We start from the raw sequence: 22819 nt of genomic DNA, 5'->3' as shown, positions 1-22819 counted from the left end.
GGAAATTTGTTAGGCTTAGCATGACCTATTAAGAAAGCTAGCCCTGTAAATAACTATGAATGTATGAAATCATGAAAATAAGAAAAGGGAAAATGAAAATGAAAATTTTAGGGTGCCTTCTATAAATGTGATTAGTATTAAGAATATAGTAAGAAGAATAGGGGTTTTGGAGTTGTGTAATACATGTGATGTATATGTAATTATATTAGAAAACACATGATTTTTAACAAATGAAGAAAGATTACAAACAGAAAAACTATGTGGAGGAAAGATAATTTGGGAAATGGGAGATGTTCTAGAGTAGCCGCATTCTGTAGAAATGTAGTAAACATATTATATGTACGTAGCTTTAGCAAAAATGAGAAGATTAACCATTGTAGATTTGAAATGGAAAGAACAAGTGTACATAATTGTAACATTGTGTATACTATGTATAAAGAAGGGGAAAGCCTATTTCATCAGACTTTAGACTCTGTAGTGATAAGTATGAATATTATAATAACACGAGACTTTAATTGTGCTTTAAGAGGCAAGCGTAAAAAGATAGAAAATGATATAAGAAGAATGTTAGAAGTTATAACATGGTAAGTTAAAGCTTTGGACAAAAAATTCATGGACTTACAAAAGGGGTATGTATAGAACTGAAATAGATTATTTTATAGTATCAGAAGGTTTAGTTATAGGAGAAGGGAATTTAGTTGAAACAGGATTTTATGATCATCTTGCAATATGGCTAGAGATAAAAGGAAAGAAGAGTATATTAAAATAGGCAAAGCAATAAAAGGGATAACTTTGAAAGCATGGAATGAATATGGAAAGAGATTAGTAATACAGCTATGGAAAGATCATATTACTGTGGGAGCATTTTATACAAAATATTATGAATGGTGGGTGATATTTAAGGAAAAATACAATTGTTTTACAGTGACAATATGATGTGAGGAAAGTAGAGAAAGAAAAATATTAATGAACATATAGCAATTCTTTGGAAGATTTAGAACATAATGGCAGAAAGTATTTTGACAATGAAAAATAATTATGTGAAAGAAATCAAGAAAAAGTATGAGAATTTTTATATAAGCAAAGATATTTTACAAGGAAAAAGAGAAGAAATATCAAGCTACTTAAACAGATTAGTAAAGGAAGATGGTATTGTAATGAGAGAAATAGAAGTAGAACTAAAAAGAACTCAGGAAAAGATTGTAGTACAACATGTATAAGAAATGTTGAAAGAAAAAAGGTAGTGAAAAAATGTGGAAAGTACAAAAGTTAACAGAAAAAGTGAATAAAGAATTGGAAAAGCAAGGTAAAGTGTTAGGACAAGTAAATATACATTTGGCTACAGGCCCAGATAGAATAAACATGTATAAAAATTTAAGAGATTGGCAAAAAAAAAAAAAAGATTTTGAATGAATGGTTAAATAAAGATTTTATGTATAAAGAATTATGTAGTAGAGTGCCTAAATTCATATGGAAGAATGAAGATAGAAGAGAATAAAAAAATGAAGACAAGTGGTATTGGATAATAATGATTAAAAGATTTTATGAAAACAGTACAAAAGAGATTTGAAACTGAAATGTGAAATATTATGGAAGATAGCCTATATAGTATAAAGGGGAAGGGTTGTCAAGAATTTTTAATGATAGAGAAATTGTGGATGATATGAACAGAAAAGAAGTGAAAATCATGATAGGAGACTTTAATAAGGTATTTGACACAATTGGACATGAAATCTTGTGAGTAATAATGAAATAATATAATATAAGTGAGAAAGTTAGGCATATAGTAATAATAAAGTAAAAATACTTGTAAATGGCTGGTTAAGCCAAGAGCTACATATGAAGAATGGTGTAAGACAGGGATGTCCAGTGAGTTGTATACTCTTTACATTAGTGATGAATATGATAATATGTGAAATAAATTACAAAATGAAGGAGGTGGGGTATATAACACCTGAAGACTTAAGAATTCCCATTATGTTAAAATATGCAGATGAGATTATAATAATTACAAAAAAACAAAATTTGGATAAAAGAAGTAATCATTTGCACAAATGAGTGTTTAGAGACGATAGGGATGACTTTAAATAAAGAGAAAAGTAAAGGTTTAGATGATGTAGTAAAGATCTGGGTGTATATTTTGCAGTGAATGAAATTGCTGTGTTAAGTATAACATTTGGGAATAAAGATGTAAGTAGAATTTAATTGGAAAAGCAATAGAAGAAATAAAGCATAACATCTTTTCTGGAGAATATGTAAATTATCATTAAAAAATGCTTATTTGATAAATGCAGTACTGATGGGAAAAATAGCATGCTTAGCAGGTTTATTTATGTTGCCAACAGTATTTGAAAAGGAATTACTGCAGATATGTTGTTACATTTATATGGGGTCCTGGATTAAGCCCAGTAAAAAGAGGAGTTTTGTATGTAAATAAAGAAGAAGGAGGTTTAGGGTTAATTTACCCCATGGTGTACACTGCTTCATTAAATGTGTACAGTCTTAAAGTGGATAAATGAAAAAGGTAAGAGATTAGTAATAAAACTGTATAAATATAAGTATAATAAATGCTGGGGTATGGGAAAAAAGAATGTATAAATGAATAAATAAAATGTTACCAAGAAAAAATATTTTTGTGGAAAATAAAAATTGATACTACAGAAAAAGATAGAAAAGTATGGTATAAGAATGCAATGATAACACATTACTATGTAAAACCCTGGAAAAATCTAACAGATGAAACAATTAAAGCTATAAAAATAAGAAACAAATTATTTAATCAGAAAGTAGAATGTCATTTTTTTTTTGTGGAGACTGGTAGTAGATAAATTGCCAGTAAAAGGAACTATGCAATATAAAAAGAAAAGTGATAAAATACGTTACATTTTCAAGAAGAAACTATGGAACATGTGTTTTTGAAATATAAGAGTAAAAAGGTTAATGGGAAAACTATGTAAAGAAGATATTTTGAAGCTATAAAAGAAGTGGATAAAATTAACTTGGATATAAATATGGATAATATAAGTCTAGAAGAAGATGTTAAAAGAATAGATACAAAGTTATTTTATGTTGTGTGGGCTATATGGAATGAAAGAATAAATGAAATTATGTTTAATGATAAATGGATTTTACCAACAATATTAAGTAAAATCAGATGGTGGTTATGGAAAAAGGAGTGGGGGGGTCTAACAGGGATGGAATTCAGCATGATTGTATAGGAGATTATGAATATGTGTTTGTGCATATGTAAATATTTGTAAATATGTAAATATTTTGCAAATAAACCAAACAAACCAATATCCAAGTTAACACTCGAACTTCTGATTATAACACATGCACTAGTTTCTTGCTCTTACTACTGTATTACATTACCACATACACTACCACATACACAGCACCACCAACATCCAGTACTCAAACCATACCACCATGCAACAGTTTACCTGGATATTCTAACATCTCATCCATTTTACTTGTAAGCTTTATCCAGTATACAACCAAAATACAACCACCCCCTACAAATTCCAAATTAAAACTATTTGTTACATGTCTCCATAAACCCCTCTCAAAAAGTATCCGACCTTATACTTCAATCCATATTTTCCTCACTCTACAACAATGTAGAGATATCCATTCAAACCCCGGCCCAAGCAACCCACCTGCACACACTCTTCCTGCAAATAGCCAACATCTTTGTTTAATAACAATAAATACATGTAGTATTTGTAACAAACTTGTGAATATATGTGAAGGCTGCCAGTCTAGCTAGATGGAATTTTGTAGATATTTCTATGTCTTTGTAAATATTAATAATCTCTTAAATGTGAGAAGACTGTATTGGATGTTGAACTGCAAAAATGTACCAACAGTGCACTCTGCTGTAAGTAAGCTGATAAATCAAACATTTTATGACTGTTTGATCTCAGGGCTCAGAACCATGGTGTCTGGACTATATATACTGTCTTTAATTGCTGTGGTTTCCTGACCAGGTGCAAGCTTATTAAGAAATGCAAGTGTAGAGTTTCTGTTATCCTAGGAAACCCCCCAGAGAATTGTTAAGAATGATATAATCTAAAATGAGTCATCAGGATGTATTATCAATTTAAAGGACTTTCTCAGAGACATAGAGAGAGCATTTTGGACTTTGTCTAAAGCTGACAACAACTCACCAGTACTCTGCTTTTGCTCTATATGAAGGTTTATTTAGAACTGTGATTGCTCTTAGGAAAAGATAGAAAATAGTAAGTTTAGTCTAGCTGTTTTCTATATTTATGTCAGAACTATTCTACAGTATTATTTTAAGCATTTTCCTCTAATGTATGAACTCTTGACTAGCACTGTGTAGTAAGAAGTATTGTCTTGTGTTTTTATTATTTATTATTAAATATTTTTAAACATTTCAACTGTGGCTGTTTTGTGTAGAGATAATTTAAGATCTAGAGTACATTGCATGTATATAGCGATACTGTACAAAGCCACTCCAGTAGTCTTGCTGCTCATTCACACTTACCATCTGGATAATAATATTGCACAGTAATATTTGGACACCCTTTGGTAAGGGCCTTTATAGTAACTAATATTAGTGGGTGGTGGCACCTGGTACTACCTTATAGACTGTCAGGAAGGGGAACAGCTGGAGAACCTGTGCCAGCCTTCCCCAGGAGTGTCTGTGTGTTTGTATATAAATCATATCTTAAAGTCTGTGTATGTGTCAGCTACTTGGGCAGGCACACAAAACACTGGTTGGATAGAGAGGGTGCTGGAGGTTTTAGCTTGACCACTAGGCTGAGATCCTAACCCTATAGCTGTGCCAGTGGGGAGTCTTACTGGGGATCTGGGGAGAAAGGGAGAAACCAGCCCCAGACTGACTGTGATCTCTGTGTGCTCTTAAGGGAAATTGTACTTTACCTTGTGTGTATTTGTTATCCTTCCCAATGTGAATGTCCCTCACTGGTGTTAGTGTTGAGGATTGAGGCTCCTCGATTGCTGGGCCAGTGCTCAGGCATCACAAAAGTCACTGAGTTTCATGCTTGGCTATCTAACCACACCCCAGACATTGTGGCAGTAATAGAAACATGGCTAAAACCACACATTGCTGATACTGAAATTACCCAACCAGGGTATAGTATCATTCGCACAGATAGATTTAATAAAAAGGGAGGTAGCATTGCATTAATTTATCAGACCTGTCTAACCATTACAACCTATCCCAAACCAATTCCTTCCTTCGGCAACACCGAACTCCTAATCACATCACTTCATATCAATAATATTAAACGTCTTTGTATAATTGTACTCTGCATTCCCCCAGGCCAGAATATTCCTATTCTAGAATACCTCTTATCGTGGATAAATAAAAGTATTTCACAATAAACCGTTATCCTTGGTGACACCAACATTAACTGGCAAGCCTAACTTCCACCTCCCCAGCCAATAGTATACATCTACATAGCTTTACACAGCTCATCACCACCATTACTCATAGCCTGTCCACTCCCTCAGAAACAATATTAGACTGGATACTAGTATCCCATCCTCAAAATTAGTCGGACTCAGGTACCCTACCTAACATATTAAGCGACAACCTTCCAGCATATACCCACTGGACACATTCTCAAATAGTTAAAACATACTCCTGTAGAACTTCCAGAAATCTCACCCACTTTAACCAGGACATATTTATAAGCACTCTGAAAGCTAACAACTGGATTCCATCACATATCCTTCCCATAGACAACGCCATTAACTATTTTAATAACATTTTTTTGGATACCCTTAATAGTCTAGCACCTATACGAACCAAAAGAACAAAAGTTAACCATGCCCCCTGGCTAACAAAAATGACCAAACAAACTCCCCACCAAAGAGACCAAGCCTGGAAACAATGGAGAAAAAACAAAACAAAATGAACTAGAATTCAAGCAACTTCGAAATAAGGCAAAAAAACTTGTCATACAAGATTAAAAAAAACTACTTTTCCTCTAAACTATCCTCCCTACATAATAACCCAAAACATTCTGGAAATCTGTCTCCTCTCTACTTAATCCGGGCACCTTACAAAACCCTTCCCCTTCACCTGAAAAAAATCCACAACAAATTGCTCATGAATTCAATACCCATTTCAATACTACCATACAAAAGTTAATTAACGACTCACCACCAAACCCAAACTCCCTTGACAAAAATTGTCCAACATTGCTAAACAGTAGCCTCCCCTCCTCAGACAATACAAGTAGCACTTATTCAGCTCCCTCCTTTTCTATGTGGTCAGTTCCCACCTGTCTTATATTCAAACTCCTATCCAAACTAAAACCCTGCTCTCTGTCTGCTGATAACCTGCCCCCTGAATATCAACAACTTGCAGCAAAAACAATTGCATACCCTATTAGCATTCTTATAAATCACTGTATTGCTGAATGCTACGTCCACCACTTATGGAAAAAATCCATCATTACTCCACTTCATAAAGGTGGAAACTCTATGACCTCTCTAATTATTGACTTATCTCTATACTCTCTCTGCTATAAAAAAAATACTAGAAAAATGTGTACAAATTCAGCTTCTTAATTACCTGTCTACCAATAACCATCCCTTCCCTATTGTAAGACAGTGCTGTTTTTACAAACCTTCACTCATCACTTAGCAGTAAAGTGCAATCCTGCTATAATAAAATAACTAAATTTACCTCAAGTAAAGCAAACCGTACCCACTACTGCCTTGCCATCTCTGAATTGAATTGGCTTGAATTCTCTGACTACCACACCTACACCCAGCTAACTCTTGAGCATAAACTTATTTTCAAATCCAACTCCTGCCTTGCACTCTGCTCTCTTCTTTACACATACATCCCAACAAGAACCTTCAGACCTTCCAACAAAATGCTTTTAAATGTGACCAAACCAAACAAAAGAGCTGGACAAACTCTGTATTCCCACTATGTAGCTAAACTTTGGAATTCCCTACTCTCCCACACAACTCAAATTGAGTGTTTCAAAAACTTTCAGTTAGCTTTGAAAAGCCACTGCCTGAATAACCCTCATTGCTCCTGCAAAATCAATAAACCACCTTAAATTTGTTTTCTTCCCACTAACCAAAAATGAGATACCACATGGCAAATCACATACTATATGGCAGATAAGATCTCTGTACAACTTAAAGTATCCTTTATTACCTATTATAATATATCCCTGCATTTACTACACAAACTCACTGTCTTAAAGTATACTGTCCAAAAACTTTTTTTTCTTTTTAACTCAAAACAGCCGAATTTATGCTGTACATAGGTAACCTTTTGCATACTAACATTAGTATGTCATATTATATTATACTGTAATATTTCTTTTAACTCAAAAGTGTATGTTTCCTGTAACAAATGTAACCTCTGTACTATCTTGTTAAAACTGTAATTATTTTTGTAGAGCTTTTCTCCCCAGGCTTCCACTGAAAATGGGTTATCTGACCTAGTGGACCTTCCCGGTCAATAAATAAATAAATAAGAGCTGTTTTGTATTTAAATAAAGGACCTTACTCTTTTCAATAGTTGCCATAGGATCTTTTACATCCACCTGAATTCCACAAGCTCAAGCAGATGGGGCTTCATTTTAACATCTCATCTGAAGGACAGCATGCTCAGGAGTGCAGCACCTCCCTTATGCTGCACTACAGTGTCAGTAATCCATTTACCTCCTACTGTACCAAAGGCAAGTGTGCCACATGTTGCACTATAGAGGAGTGATCTCTTGAATGCAGTTCTCTATGCGTTTCCAAATTGAGAATGGGACCTTGATGTGCTGATCTTGGTGGTCTTTATTTGTTTATCATTTGTTGACCGAGATAATCCCACTAGGTGGCCTTTTTCAATGGAGACCTGAGGTCGTATTTTATTTATACTAATAGGGGAAATTTGGTCAGGGCATTGAGGAACTTCCTTAACTCTTTTTGATAGGTGCCATTAGATTTTTTTCATCCACCTGAGCTGCCAGTCAATGGAAACCAGATGGGACCTTGGTTTAACAACTTATCGCAGCACCCCCTAATACAGCACTGCAGTGTCAGTAATTTGAAAATTAGTTTACTCATCTGGAGTGGAAGTTGGAGTAGAACCCACAACCTTCTCGTTGTTTAGCACCAAAGGTGAGTGTACTAACTGTTGAGCCATTGAAACATAATGGAAGGTATAATACGTGTCCACATAATCTTGGCATCCTAGGTACGATGATGTTATCTAGCTGATGCTGTAACTAGAGATTTAAAAAAAGTATTTCCAATGCTCTCATGACCATGGTGAGGGATTTTTGTTGTTATAACAGGATGAGGTAGTTTCCATTTGCATGTGAACAAAGGGACTTGTCCCATCCTGTCCATCATTCAGTGTTCCATCCCTTGCAAAGTTTTTTTCTCTGTCAAAGCCAGTCATTCAGTAGTTAAATTAAACAATAACAAGGAAAAAGGACACTATGAATTGGCTTCTCCCGTAAGTACCATACTCTTCAAAGTACATGATCCTTTTATATGTAAAAATTCACTAGCAGTAAGGCATGAACACTTTTAAATGTGGATTTTCTTTTGCACCACACTGCTCAACCTATCCCTGTTTTGGAGGAATTGCCCTAGTTCCCACCATACTAGATGAAGACACCAAAGACATGTCCTCCATGTTCTGTAAAACATTTCACCTCCAGACTTGTTAACAAGATAACAACCTGGAGCTCCTCCATACCCAACTTATTATTAAAAAGATACCTTATCTTATCATAGCTAACTGTATATCTCTTTTAGTTTATTCCTTCTTCCTAATTAGTATGGAGTCCCTGTACATTAAGCCAAACACCATTCTCTTAGGAGACTTCAACTACTCCTCCATTAACTGGGAGACTTGTACATCCTGGGCTTAGTCCTTACCAATGTAGGATAGCCTTTTTCCCCACCAATTGTCACTTCCTACCTGGTCATATCCAACTACAAATCAGTCATCTTCACCCCAGCCCAGGAGTTACTAAAGCCAGCTACACCCACCTGTGTGGGTAATTATTATTCCATAAGCTTGACCAAACGTATCTGTAAGGTTGTGGAAAGAATCATTATGGGACTAGTAAATAAGGACATAGGCTACTTACAAACTCCTTACCAAATCCATGATAGGGAATGAATGAAGAAAAAGCACAACATTCATTGTTGCACATAAATTTTGCAAACAGGCAAACTGCCACTGAGCTAGTATACTGAAATATTTATGTAGGCAATGGATTAAAGTGGCATGCAGAGTACATATGGAAAGGAAAATTACAGTGAGCTGAAGAGAACAATTATTTACAGCCGAGAAGAGTTTATATTAAAATCACAGATGTGAACATTATCTTAAGCAAGTTGTAAACTATGTCAAGTTATACTTACTGTGCAGATATTTGGCACCCTTTGAAATGGTGATGCACACATACCTGGAATATCAGAAAACAGTAATATGTAGGAGTTAAAAAGTGACTGTTGAAACAGCAGGAGGCTGTAGATGACATGTGAAAAATGAAATGATGGAGGAAATGTGAAGAAGGCTGGGTGAGACATGGCAGAGTAGTGTAGCTAGATAAGTCTAAGAAGTTTGACATAAAGACACTCATTTGCAGGATAAAGTTTTAGAGAGCATACGTAAGGCTGATATCTTGGAGGGTTAGCTCCAAACTGCTGCAGGAATAATTTTGGCTTTTTTAGTTCAGAGCAGCATTAAAATGAGATGTAAGTCAAGTGCTCACACTTGAGATCTATTATGGTAGCAAGTTAATTATTAGTTGAGTTTATTGGCTATTTGACATGGTAGCATGGGATGCAGAGATTCTAATTAAAAAATGTAGGGACCAGTGTTATATATTAAAAAAATAACTTATTGTCCTACACAGAGACGGTATTTTCAAGTAGGTTGTGCCAATATTGTCTCGTTTTTAAGAGGATTATTTAGCCTGCAAATTTTGTTCAGTGTTAATAGGAGATACTTAGCCACTGAGAATTGCACAGAGCAGTTAATGGAAAAGCATAATCAGTCTAAGAATTGTTAAAGGATAAGGACAATCATGTCATATTTTTGGAATGAGGAGCCGACAGATTCTATATGCCACCTTGAGCTGAGATAGATTTTACAGTACACATATGCATGCAAAATAAGGGGTGGATCCAGGAAATCTGAAGTCAGCAAAGTTCAGTACATAAAGGTAAAGTTGTTTACATGCCTTTGTACCTAAAATCACCAAATGTGTTCTGTAGCTGAGTAACTAATAAGCAATATAACTTGAAAATGAACCTTTGTGTCATATCATATTATTTTCTGAGAAGTCTGTTAGAAAATTTGAAGCTGGTTTAGAGATACAACCCTGCATTAGTTGGTCCTAACAGTAGTTCTGCATGGCCATTAGACTATCCTGTGTTTTGCCTTTTAGTTCAGAACAAACATGCAGGTGACATTTGGTCTCAAAATCATTCATTAGTGTTTCTGTGACCATGGAACTAAAATTAACATATATTTCTCCGAAAAGTGACCTTATGTGTATTTTTAATGTTGTAGCAAAAACACAGTATACCTCATTCGTAGTTAGTAGCACCGCAGTGCCAATCACTCTATACTGATGCCCTGATTTGCACCACAGTGGTATCTATTGATACATATTCATCCAGATTTCCTAAAATGGTAGCATCTCATTACCTGGGATTTTGCATAGCCATGAATGCACCTAACAACACACACACACACACACAGACACACACACACACACACACACACACACACACACACACACACACACACACACACACACTCTCTCTCTCTCACACACACACACACACACACACACACACACACACACACACACACACACACACACACACACAAACACACTCTCTCACACACACACACACACACACACACACACACACACACACAAACACACTCTCTCACACACACACACACACACACACACGCACACTCTCCACTCACTCACTAATAGTGTTAGTAAAATTATACAAATGGTAGTATTAACCAAACAGCAAGACTTTCAGGAGCATAAAGCCACAGTGCCACCAAATAAATACAATTACTCTCAGAAGTTAAACTTTTTTTCTAAAAGACCAGCCACAATGAAAGGTTTAGATATATTTAAAATAAATAATAAAGTAGAAAACATGAAAATACTGAATATCTATTTAGAATAAACACCAAAGTTTCAATTCACAAGAATTATGAAAAACAATTCAGACAGATACAGAAAAACAATATTTAACTAGTCTCACTATATTTTCATAACTGACTGAAGAATTACTATTCCCTGCTTACTTACTAAAGCAAGTCAGGATGAAGCGGGTGAGTGGTCTTGTCAGTTCCAAAACAGAGTACTGAGTGCCACTGTCACACCTGTCACTGTTATCTAAGTACAGTTTCAGTGCTGGCTACAGAATGACATCACATCTGGTCACCTTATTCTGTGGTTCGAACATTGCCCCCACTGACTAGAAACGAGAGCCAGGATCTGGCACTCTGGCACTGATGTATCACAATATACACCTAGAACTATAGTTTATTTCAGCATCTAGAGACTGTGAAATAATTCCAACCCTTTCATCCTTCCTGCAGAGACTAACCAGCCATTCTCTGGCACCCCAGGGTAGCAGTTAGTTTACCACTAAGGACAATAAGAGCAGCATCCCAGCCCAGAAATTGTATCTCTGGCTACATTCAGATCTGTGAGGTAAAATCTTTATGGCCTAAACCAAGTCATTTAATTTCAAGCTATTTTTCTAAAGGTTAGCTGGTCTGAACGTAACCCTTTCCCTTCCAGCATCCTCTGTTAACGTGTATGCATTTCATTAGTTACAATGCATGCTGACATACATATATATTTCTTTTCTATCCAGCAGGACCCACTGTTGATACATTTTTAACACAAGCAACTTTACAAATGTATTTTTAACACAAGCATCTGTACAAATCAGTTTGATGTGCAAATGACATAAAGTTCTTTACAAAACACCAACTAGCTATGCTGTCATATGTTACACATGCACTGCCCTACTCTCTGTGGCATAGCTGGTACTACCTCACATCATCACAAACCCTACCTTCCCCTGAGTTTGCATAGTTTGGCTGTCTGTAATTCTCAAATTTCAAAAGTTCCGTAACTAGCCTGTACATTGGGAAGGTCATTTACCCAGACTTTTCCCACAGAATACTGTATTTGCTTGTGATGTTCTGAACCTCTTTGGCTAGGGTACACAGTAGTAATCCTAGGCAGCAAAGGTGGCTGTGAATCAGAATGATCTTATGCAAGAAAGCTTGCACCGATCTTGTATACTTTGCAGAACTATTTGTACTGTTTATTATTTCCAAGTACATACTGACAGTCACACATTTTTTAAACAGTTTTGCTGCTTAGCCTTTTGTGTTTTCAACCCTTGTAGAATACTAAGTTAAGTCTAGCTGTCTTGTCCTAAAATTGTATTAGAAGAACCCAGGAACAATTCAGCAATAATGGCATTTTTAGAATGTACATTAGAGGTTAATAGACTGCAACATTTGCAAAACATTCACTTAAAATAGAAGAACATATATTTATCTTCAAAGTAATTACATAAAGCTTCAAAGCATAGGTGCATTGTTATTGTGACTACATAGTATTTATTTCTGTCTAAATGTGGGATTTTTATTATTTTAAATGTTGTGGTATAAAATAATAATACAGTAACTGCCCTCATTAAAATTTGGGATGCAGCTGCTTACTTGACTTTGAAGCTGACAGCACACTGTAATGATATTTTGCTAATAGTTCCGGAAATAAATTCCTGAAAATTTGAAGAACATTTTAAGCCATTTGGAGTACATCAGTTTATATATATATATATATATATATATATATATATATATATATATATATATATAAAAAAATGAAATAGCCAGCAGCACTTGGCTTTCCTACACTTGGTTGAGGGTGGATAAATTTTGACTTAAGGCCTAAAATGTATTTCTGTATAAAAGTAAGATTTTCATTGTTTGTTTCTTTATTTATTTTATAGATACTGTTTTTATTTAATTTTGATGGTACTTACGTATTTACGCAACCACATTCCAGACTCACCAATTGTAGCACACGGTATCATTCTATGTACGTCTGTTAAGTATAATCCATGTCACTATGGCCTCTGTAAATCTGTCTTAGCCAAAGTGATTATATTTCTTGATTCTCACTCCGTGGAATACTTGTCGTGGTGTAAGATTGTTAAGACACGTTTCTCACCTACTTGCTTAAAGAAGTCCACAGAAAGCCAAAAAATGGGTTGGAAGTTTGGAAATGCAATGAAGGAGGTGAGCTAACGAGTACATATTATTTTGGAGGAAGAACGTTTATAAACAGATGGGAAGAAGTATGGGACAAAATGGAGTGTTGTTAAGGTACTAGGGATTCATTATAAGCAAATATATGGAATTAGACGTCCAAAACAAGGCTCGAAATTTTTTTCAATGCTAAACAGAATCGTGCCATTTGATCAAGCCAAAGTCGTTCTGCAAGAGCATACATCTCAGCCTGTTAGTGCAAGGCATTTGAACAAAGCTGAATATAATGGGGTGGACAAAGGGCCCAAAATAGGGGCAGATTTAAAATATGGCTCCTATAAACTTAGAAAGTTACTACCACAACAGGATTTGTGTTCGCAAGCATTATCTGAAGGATATGAAAAAAATGTATGTCGTTATTTAGTAAATTCAATCCTCACTGATATGTCATAAATCCACAAATGTTATGATGAAGAATCCAAAATTATGACACCCAAATCTTGACAATTGAGAGATATGTGCAAGACAGTTTGAGTACATTTATTGCTATGACTATGACTTGGAAAAGAACCGCTTCTCCTCTTCAGAATGTGGTTGCGATAGTACGTAAGTACCATTTTGATTTGTATATTGGGGCAGAGCACTGATCACAATCAACCAATTTCAGTCTCATCCCAGGGAAATTTTTTGAAATACAGATACAAAGCAAATTCAGAGAGAGCATTGTTCTGCTGACAAATAATGGAGTTAGTACACATTGTGCTTTTTAAATGTTTTGACATAAAAATGACATAAATTAAATGTTTTTAATTAAAACTCAGAATGCAGTTGTTCCTTTCACTCTGAAGCTGGAAACATGGTTTATGACATTTTTAGTTAATTGGACCAAAAAAAAAATCCATGAAAGCTGCATGAGAATGTGTTGTATTATTTTGGAGATAACACCCCTTTATATACACAGATCAAAACGTTGCCAGAAAAGAGTTGCTTTCCCTGCACTTGGTTGACGGTAAAGTAGAGGAGTTTAAACTTATTAGTATCTACTCCCAAATTTGAAACAATGTGCTCACCTTTTACACAGGAAATCATTGGTCATGCAGTTTCTGTTTGTGTTGGCAGGGATTCGGAGAGCTTGGCTGTTCTTTTTTCTTCTTACTTGTGTGAATGTCGAGAGAGTATTATATATAAGGATAGGGGTGGAAGGCTGTGAGGGTTCAAGGGGGTAGATTTTGCCAAGATGAAGGTTTGACCAGTTTGTTTCTTCTGGCTGAAACTTCAGTGAATTTAGTCTTCACAAAATGTGAGGTGGGTGTGAAACAGTCAGTAGAAAGGGCATAACACTGTTGAAAATGCTTAGTTGTAAAAGTCATAGCTTTCAACCTCTTAATGTAAGAATTAAGGACAAAGCCAAAAATAATGAGGGACAAAGGCCAAAATCAAGTAAGATATTAAGTATTGCTCTTACATACTTAGCACTTTTTGAGAATAACACCTCAATATGCATTTCATTTTCTGAAAGGAATAAAGTCTGAAACTCAGATGTCATTATTTAAATACTTCAGTCCTCAATAATTTTCAAGAAAAGTCCAGCTCTTATGAGAAACAAACTTAAAATATAAGCAAAATCAGGGAAATTATGCGAAGTCAGGGAGAGTTGAGAGCTGTGGTAGAGGGATTGCTAAATATATGGAGCCCTAACTATGAAACAAGCATTCCTTTATTGCTGCAGAAATATAATGGTTCTGTTAACTACAATAAACATGTGCATCGGCTGTTGTTTTTATGTGCTAAATGCAGTAGTACTGTTCAAAGCTGCTGCCTTTCTGAGCAGTAGTATGGCTCTTTGTAGAGCATCGGGCATCTCTCAGAGGTGAACATGTGCTTATGTGAGTGAATGGGTGCAGTCAGCACAAAAAGGAATGTAGGTGAGCCACATGATATCATGTGTGTCTCATCACATATTTAGAGCCTGTCTAACAAACTCTTCCTTTCAATAATGAAATGACATCCCCACTAGACCAAGTGCACCACCACAGCCTGTGTATGGCAGACACTAACTGGCCACCTTTAATATTCTGGGCTTTAGATTACAGACTCTCTCACTGCGTTGCACCTGCAGAAGAGTTTGGAAGGTGAACACTGATGATGGGAACCCATGGGATGCAGTCTCCAATTCATAATAGGTGAAAAAAAATGATGGTTCAGAAAGTAGAAGTCCATTTTACCAGTGACTGATGTATTTACTTAAGGTATATAGATATATATATATATATGTCACTATGGCCTATATCTATATATATATATATATATATATATATATCACAGGTATATATGCAGCATAATTTAATTTGGAATCTTGGTTTGTTTTTTTTTCTTTTTTCAGTGAAATGCTTGTCTAGTTTTTCATTCTTCTTTGTGAACGCCTTACAACTGCTATTGATTTTGCTGTAGTTGTGCACATCTTGGAAGTAACTGTGGGATTTTTTTACTAGGCATCTTTCTTGTGCTTTTTGGTACGTGGCAATCTATCCCAGTTGTAACTATTTGCAGGGTTTTCATATTAGAAGGTTACATAAATATAAGTACACAATGTTGTACTGTTGTAGAGTTTGTGTTTTATACTTGCAGTTGTTTTGTGCTGTGAAACATATTGTGTATAATTCCGATATAAATAAAAATAGATTTTGTTGATCTAGTTCACCTTGATGAAATGAAGTGAATGTAAAGCATACATGACTAAATAATACTGTTTCTCCACAGGTTCTTGATTGGAAGAGAAAAACCAGGGCAAATCAGTGAAGTTGCCCAGCTTATCAGCCAAACTCTAGAACAAGAGAGGCATCAGAGAGAACTTCTAGAACAGCAGTATGCACAGTATGATGCAGATGACGATGAGGTGAGAACATCTGTTTAAAGTAATGAGTTTTCTTGTTCATTTGGACTAAAAGTCTTTCTTTGCTTTTTGTTCATCAAGTTACCTTAGTTCTTCACAAACGAGCGTAATAGCTTAAGCTGATTGGGAAATGAGTGTTCATTCTCCTTGTTGTATTTTCACTGGATCTGTCAGAGCAAGAAAATGGCAATTTACACTAAGAATACAAATGTAGTGTGTTATGTGGTTGTGTGCCATCACATCCTGAAGAAAATGCTTTTGGTAGGGTTTTATACTCATTCTTCTTGGATGACCATCCAAAAAGCAGTACATTCCAAACATTGCCTCCATTGTATGTAGTTACAGTCGGTAATTAATTTATCATTTTACTTTCTTTCCAATGTTTGCAAATGGGAATTGCCTGCTTTTGTCTATTATTGGCAGCCTTACAGCTGGATTGTGTTATATTATGCCATATTTGTGAAGTTTGCTTATCTGGTAGTTGTTTCCTACAAGATATAATAGTTGAATGCAAATCATGACTGCAAAGCCAGTTTGTACAGTAGCAGGAATAGTATGTGAAACACTTAATTAATGGGATGACTGAAGTAGCTCTGGGGGAAAAATACAAAATGAAAGGTTAATGACTGTTTAATAGACATTTACCATCTAAACTCCTGATATTTGGCTACTACTTTATACCAATGCAAACATTTTGTGTGGTAGTGCCTTAACCAGTATTGTAATATTCTCTCAGTTTACCTGTCTGTACCCGGGGAGTGGGAGAGGGAGGGTGGCAGGATGCACTTTTTCTGCTACTGTGATCATCTAGGTAAAGGTTAGATCAAAGCTGAAAGTTTTACTAGAAGGAATTTGGCCTGGAAGGGTGGACTTCACACCTTAATTATTCTTTATAAAACTGAATGACATAATACAATGGGAATGCTCATCTGACACTTTAACTCAAGGTATTAATGCTGTCACGTACTAACAAGCTTCATCCTGTAGCCCCGTCTTTGAGTCCCTCAGAGGCTATTTGAATACTGAGACTGTGAGCAAGTCAGTCAACTAAATATTGCTTCTGGGTCACCCCTAAAAAAGAGGCACTTCTGCCTAGTAGGCTTATCTGTTTAACAAGTAAATACAATTAAAAAATAAATAAACTAATAAACATGGGTCATGATTGTTATGAGTCTGTGTTTACCAATCAAAGAATACAGTCAGTAAATGACTACTCTCTGAAAACTAAGAGTGTAACATCTGTTTATCAAACAGTCATCCCATTGTAAAGAAAATCAGCAAATAGTCATAGTTGGCCAACAACAAGGAAATACCAAGTAGTACGTGTATACTACACACCAAACATGCTGATATGTAGCCCATCAAATGTATATTAATAATATGTGTTGTAACCCACCCAGGTGGGGGGCTGGACCCCCCACATCCCCCAACTATATATACCAACTCTGAGATCACACTACAGTTGGGAAAAGGGCAAATTTATAAAGGGTTTTGTTTAGTTTATGTCATGCAGTGTGCACTTGAGAAGGTGTATTTACGAACATTGCTTTTGTTAAGTTTCACTTCACAGCATCATCGGACATTCATGATGTTGGCCAACTCTGACTATTTGCTGATTTTCTTTACAATGACATGACTGTGCCATAAATGGACTTCGATGCTTAGTGTTCGCAGAATAGCCGTTTGCTGACAGTTTCCTTCAACTGGTAAACACAGACCCAATTGTTACACATGAAATTTCTAATTGATGAAAAAGACTGCCATTAGAAAATGGAACAAGAGGGAGCTTCCTGTACTCCCTGACCTCATGCCCTCTATAAATAAAAGTGTAAAATTGCATTTCAGTGGTGAGATTAGATTCTTTTTAATATGAATGTATTGGCATAAATTAGGGACTTAACTCTATTCAGATTAGCTTTTCCCCTGTTGCATAACACATGATTGTGTCTCAGTGACAGGTGGAGTGAGAAATGTTTTGTTTCTAGACTACCTTCCCGAAAGTCAGGTTTATTATGGGTGTAACGGATGGCATCACTTGCCACCAAATGTGTAGATCATGTTGACACTGGATGGGTTTGAATCCCATTGTTACGAAATAGTGTTCCACGCAGTAATGTGAAAGACAAGGACTGTGGTCTTTCATTCTGCTTAACTGCCCCAATTAGGTCGGTTGGCTAACACAGGAATTGTCTCTAAAGTCTCAACACTAATACCCAACAGCTTAAAGTATATAAAAAAATGTACACAAATCTGTTTCAATTACCAGTTCATGAAATACAACCTGTTCTCAAGAGCGTCAAGGAATATGCACTGCTGTCCCAGATATGGGCTTCCAATATCCACACCCAGACAAGGACTACACACTGACCACTTACAGAGCTGATCATTTGGCCTAGCACCACAGGACCTTTTCTCACTACTTTTTCTGTGAATCACAGTGTCTTCCAACACCCTTTATCCATGGTATTTACTTTCACTTGTATGCACATGCAGGCACACATGCACTCACACACACACACACACACACACACACACACACACACACACACACACACACACACACATTTTCAGGGAAGGCTGTCAGAATTCTCCATTTCCTCACAGCTTTCTTTATAATACTGCTACCACTGTAGAATTATTGGGATAGAGATCCCTCAGTTAGCATACACTATTGATTTAGTCAAATATGTAGTATAAAATGTAATATCATAATGACTGATGATGTGTTCACGTGATTTGACTTCTGGGGAAGGATACCACAGCTTGCCTACTGTGGTGCTAAATTATATCCTTTTTTCATATAATAAATAATAATACATAAAGAATAAAAAATATCAGCCACACAATCTTAAAAGTGAACAAATACAATTTTCCTTAGACAACAAAAAAACCTGTACATCTGTAGGATAAATGTCACTGTTATTTCCAGCTTGCCATATCACCAAACAATTTCTCTTCTTTCAGAATCCTATATCCCACACCACAACCATTCTCCACCTATGCTTGAATAGTTTTAATAACATCCCCTAGGTATATTCATTATTTTGTTACACTGCTCATCCCCATCTCTATACTATAACTATATATATATATATATATATATATATATATATATATATATATATATATTCACTTCAGAATGTCAAAAGCCCAAAATCTTGAATTTCAAAACATTGAGACCAAAATCTCAAATTCAAAACATTGAAATCTCAAAACATTGAATTTCATAACACTGAAAAAACACAGGAAACCAACATTTACTGTATTCCACCACAACTGCATACAGAAACAAATAAAAGACAAATCATATTACACTTCTCCAAATATAAGCAGGGGAGCAAGCCCCCCATACCCCCTGCTACTTAAATATATCAACTCCGAGATCGCACTACAGTAAGATGAGTTATGTTGTAGTAGAGCAATTTAGAAGGGAACATGACTAAGGTTACAACAGGCACTCATGAAGCACATAGTGGTATGTTTGCCATTTTGTTTTGTGGTGTGCGATCTCAGAGTTGATATATTTAAGTAATAGGTAGTGTGTGGGGCACAGCCCCTCACATGGGGGGGTGCAGGGGGGCTTTCCTCCCTGCTTATATTTGGAGAAGTGTAATATATTTCTGTATGTAGTTGTGCTGGAATATAGTAAGTGTTGGTTTCCTGTGTTTTTTTCAATGTTATGAAATTCAATGTTTTGAATTTTCGAGATTTTGGTCTCTGTGTTTTGAAATTCAGGATTTGGGGCTTTCGGCATTCTGAAGTGAATCTATATATATGGACCATAATTATATATATATATATATATATATATATATATATATATATATATATATATATATATATAATCTGTGCCTGAACCTATCACTTCTTAACTACAATATCAACATTATCTGCCCTATCTTGTTCTTTCCCTGACGTCATTTTCCTTGAATTTCTAAGCACTAATCACATTATCTGGTATCTGGCAAACCGAGTAATACACCTCTTCAAATGCTTAATGTTCAAAATCTACTTATGTGTAAGTATCTTTTATAGTGTAGTAGCAGCCTGTACTTTCACATGAATGTAATCTAATCAGCAAGTGTATGTGTAATTGTTAATGTGTATTATTTAATGTCTGTTCATGTATATTACTGAATGTGTGTTTAAAAATATTTGTAATATGTTGGAGCGTTTCTCCTCAGGCCTTCACTGAAAAGTCCTTTTTTCCCACTAACCCGAGTGAGACAAACTCTGTAAACAAAGCAAAATAAATAAATAAATAAAAATACAGGTCAAATATGCAGAGGTTAAGGCAATGTATATTGAATATTAAAATAACAGTTGTATAAGGCAGAATATTTAAATAAGACTATCATCCACAGCTAGATAAGAATCCAAGCTGTCTCCTACTGAAGAAATATTAAATCTAACTATTCTAAGTTAGTAAAATCATACAAGGGAGAATTCAAACAGCAGACCTTCAAAGATGGGATCATTAAGATCTCCTAGGCTGACATTTCCATTCAACACTAAATAAATATGTACATATCAACTCATCATTTCTGGTCTCCCAGAAAACTGATTAGGGGGGGGGTTACATCACATTACATTTTTTTTCCCACACAATAGAAGAAATGCTAACTAAGCATTAAACTGTTTTTGCATATTCAGACTCCTATATACAATGGAAAGGTTTCTCATTTGCATACTAATGGCTTTTTCCTTTGAATAGTCCTGTAATTGCATTTTGATAGCCCCTTTTCTTCCTGACTCCAACCCTGTATGTGACTTAATTATAAGAAACAATTAGGTCCTTCCTGAGAAACTCATAAAAGTTTCACTTTACATTTCAATTATAAGATTCATACATTTCTCTTTCAACTCTCTCTCTCTTTCATTATTAAAAGAAGACCACAAGGTTACCCACATTTTCATGACATAATAAACACATGTTATAGGTTAAAAAGAGTAAAATACAGCTTACAAAAGTGCCAATAGGTTGAGGAAAAACACATCACATTTTTAAATCAAGTTTCCTCTGTCCTGGAAACATGAGCAGTATTTTTCTGTGTCTTTGTCTTTCTTTTCCTTTTGACCATCAGACCATCCCATAATCAGTCTCAGCCTATTGATTTCCCTGTATAAGGGAGATATTCTGAGTATCATATAGAGGTGAGAGATGTCTACAGGAAACCATCATATAGGAAGTAATAGATGCTGTTTGTGCCTTCTCTGGCATCCTGGCAACTGAGGCTATATAATTATGGTCCTAACCTATCCCTGGTTGAGGTGGATGTATCTGGATCACTGCAGCATCCACCTATGCCTCTTAATCTCATACATTTGCACCACTTCACATATGGCAGCAAAGGTAACTGTTTACCAGCCTTGACAGCCACAACGCAAATCCTTCTGCTACAGACAGAGTCTTTACTTTTCTATAGAGCATCAGCAAAATCAGCTGGGAGCCAGCACCATTCCCTTCAGGATGGACATGCCTGTCCCCTGCCATCTCCATCAAATGCTTAAGCTGCTACTCAGACTCAGATTACATGAGTTATAATCAGGTTTTTATCTCTCTACACCACTCTGGGTTTATTGTGAGGTGTTCCTGTGGCTGTTCTATACTTCAGGCTTTTTTATACATTATAGTATAGATACGATTGTCGCATACTTTTTTTCTTTTTCCTGGTTTGTCACTTCTATTTGTTCTGGCATTTGAGATGTATCAGTTTTTACTAAGTGTGTTCAGCATCATCTTGGAAGTTATGTGTAACTTAAGAGCAAACCTGCAAGATATCCTAAAAACTATAGACCAGTAGCTTGCCTTCCAACAATGTATAAATTATACACTGGAACTGATGCTGACAGAGTTTATAGTTATTTTGAAGAAATCTCAATCATTGCAATGGAATAAAAGGGTAACAAAGAAAGTCATAGGGAACAAAGGATCATTTGTTGTTAAATAAAGTCATAATGGAGAACTGTAAAAAGGGGAAGAATGTAAGTATGGCATAGATAGACTACAAAAAAACATCTGCGTGCATCCCTCATTCATGGATAAAAGAGTGCTTACAAATGTATAAGATACACCCTACACTGGTCAGTTACATTATAGTGACCATGAAATAGTGGCAAGCCATTTTGCAGTTAAGCCATGATAAAGGACATCTTAACATACGAAGTGTAAACAAAAAAGTGCCCTTCCTACACACCCTCCTTGACACACACTGTTTTGACATTCTCTGCCTTACAGAGACGTGGCTAAAGCCAGTCACCAAAGATACTGAAATTATACCACAAGGCTACAATATACTAAGACTTGACCGAACTAAACGAAAAGGTGGTGGAGTAGCAATTCTGTCTAAGAATCACCTCAATATCACTACCCTACCAGCCTGTCCAACCCAGGATAGTAACGTAGAAGCCATTATCACCAAACTCCAATTAAATTCTAATAAATCCCTCTACATCATCTGCATGTACATACCTCCAGGTAACAACATACCCATCTTAGAAGACTTTCTCAGTTGGGTTTCTACCAACTACCCCCAAGAAACTATAATTCTTGGTGACTTTAATATAGATTGGAATACTATTAATGCTGAAAATCCCTCCTCTCACATAAAGCTATATGG

At 35.7% G+C, this 22819-nt stretch overlaps 1 protein-coding gene across 1 annotated transcript in view; it reads left to right on the top strand.

Moving 5' to 3' along the window:
• PPP1R9A (protein phosphatase 1 regulatory subunit 9A) overlaps window positions 1–22819 on the top strand; it is a 2260036-nt gene that overhangs the window by 1411836 nt on the left and 825381 nt on the right. Inside the window, exon 6 of the mRNA XM_044065941.1 lies at window positions 16067–16202. Coding sequence (XP_043921876.1) covers window positions 16067–16202 — 136 coding nt within the window. The remainder of the gene's footprint in view (window positions 1–16066; window positions 16203–22819) is intronic.

This window comes from Protopterus annectens, chromosome 3.part0, assembly GCF_019279795.1.
Source record: "Protopterus annectens isolate FY-2018-M chromosome 3.part0, PAN1.0, whole genome shotgun sequence".
NCBI lineage: Eukaryota > Metazoa > Chordata > Ceratodontiformes > Protopteridae > Protopterus > Protopterus annectens.
The sequence above is the reverse complement of the archived record's forward strand: the minus strand, read 5'-3'. Positions and strand labels throughout refer to the sequence as shown.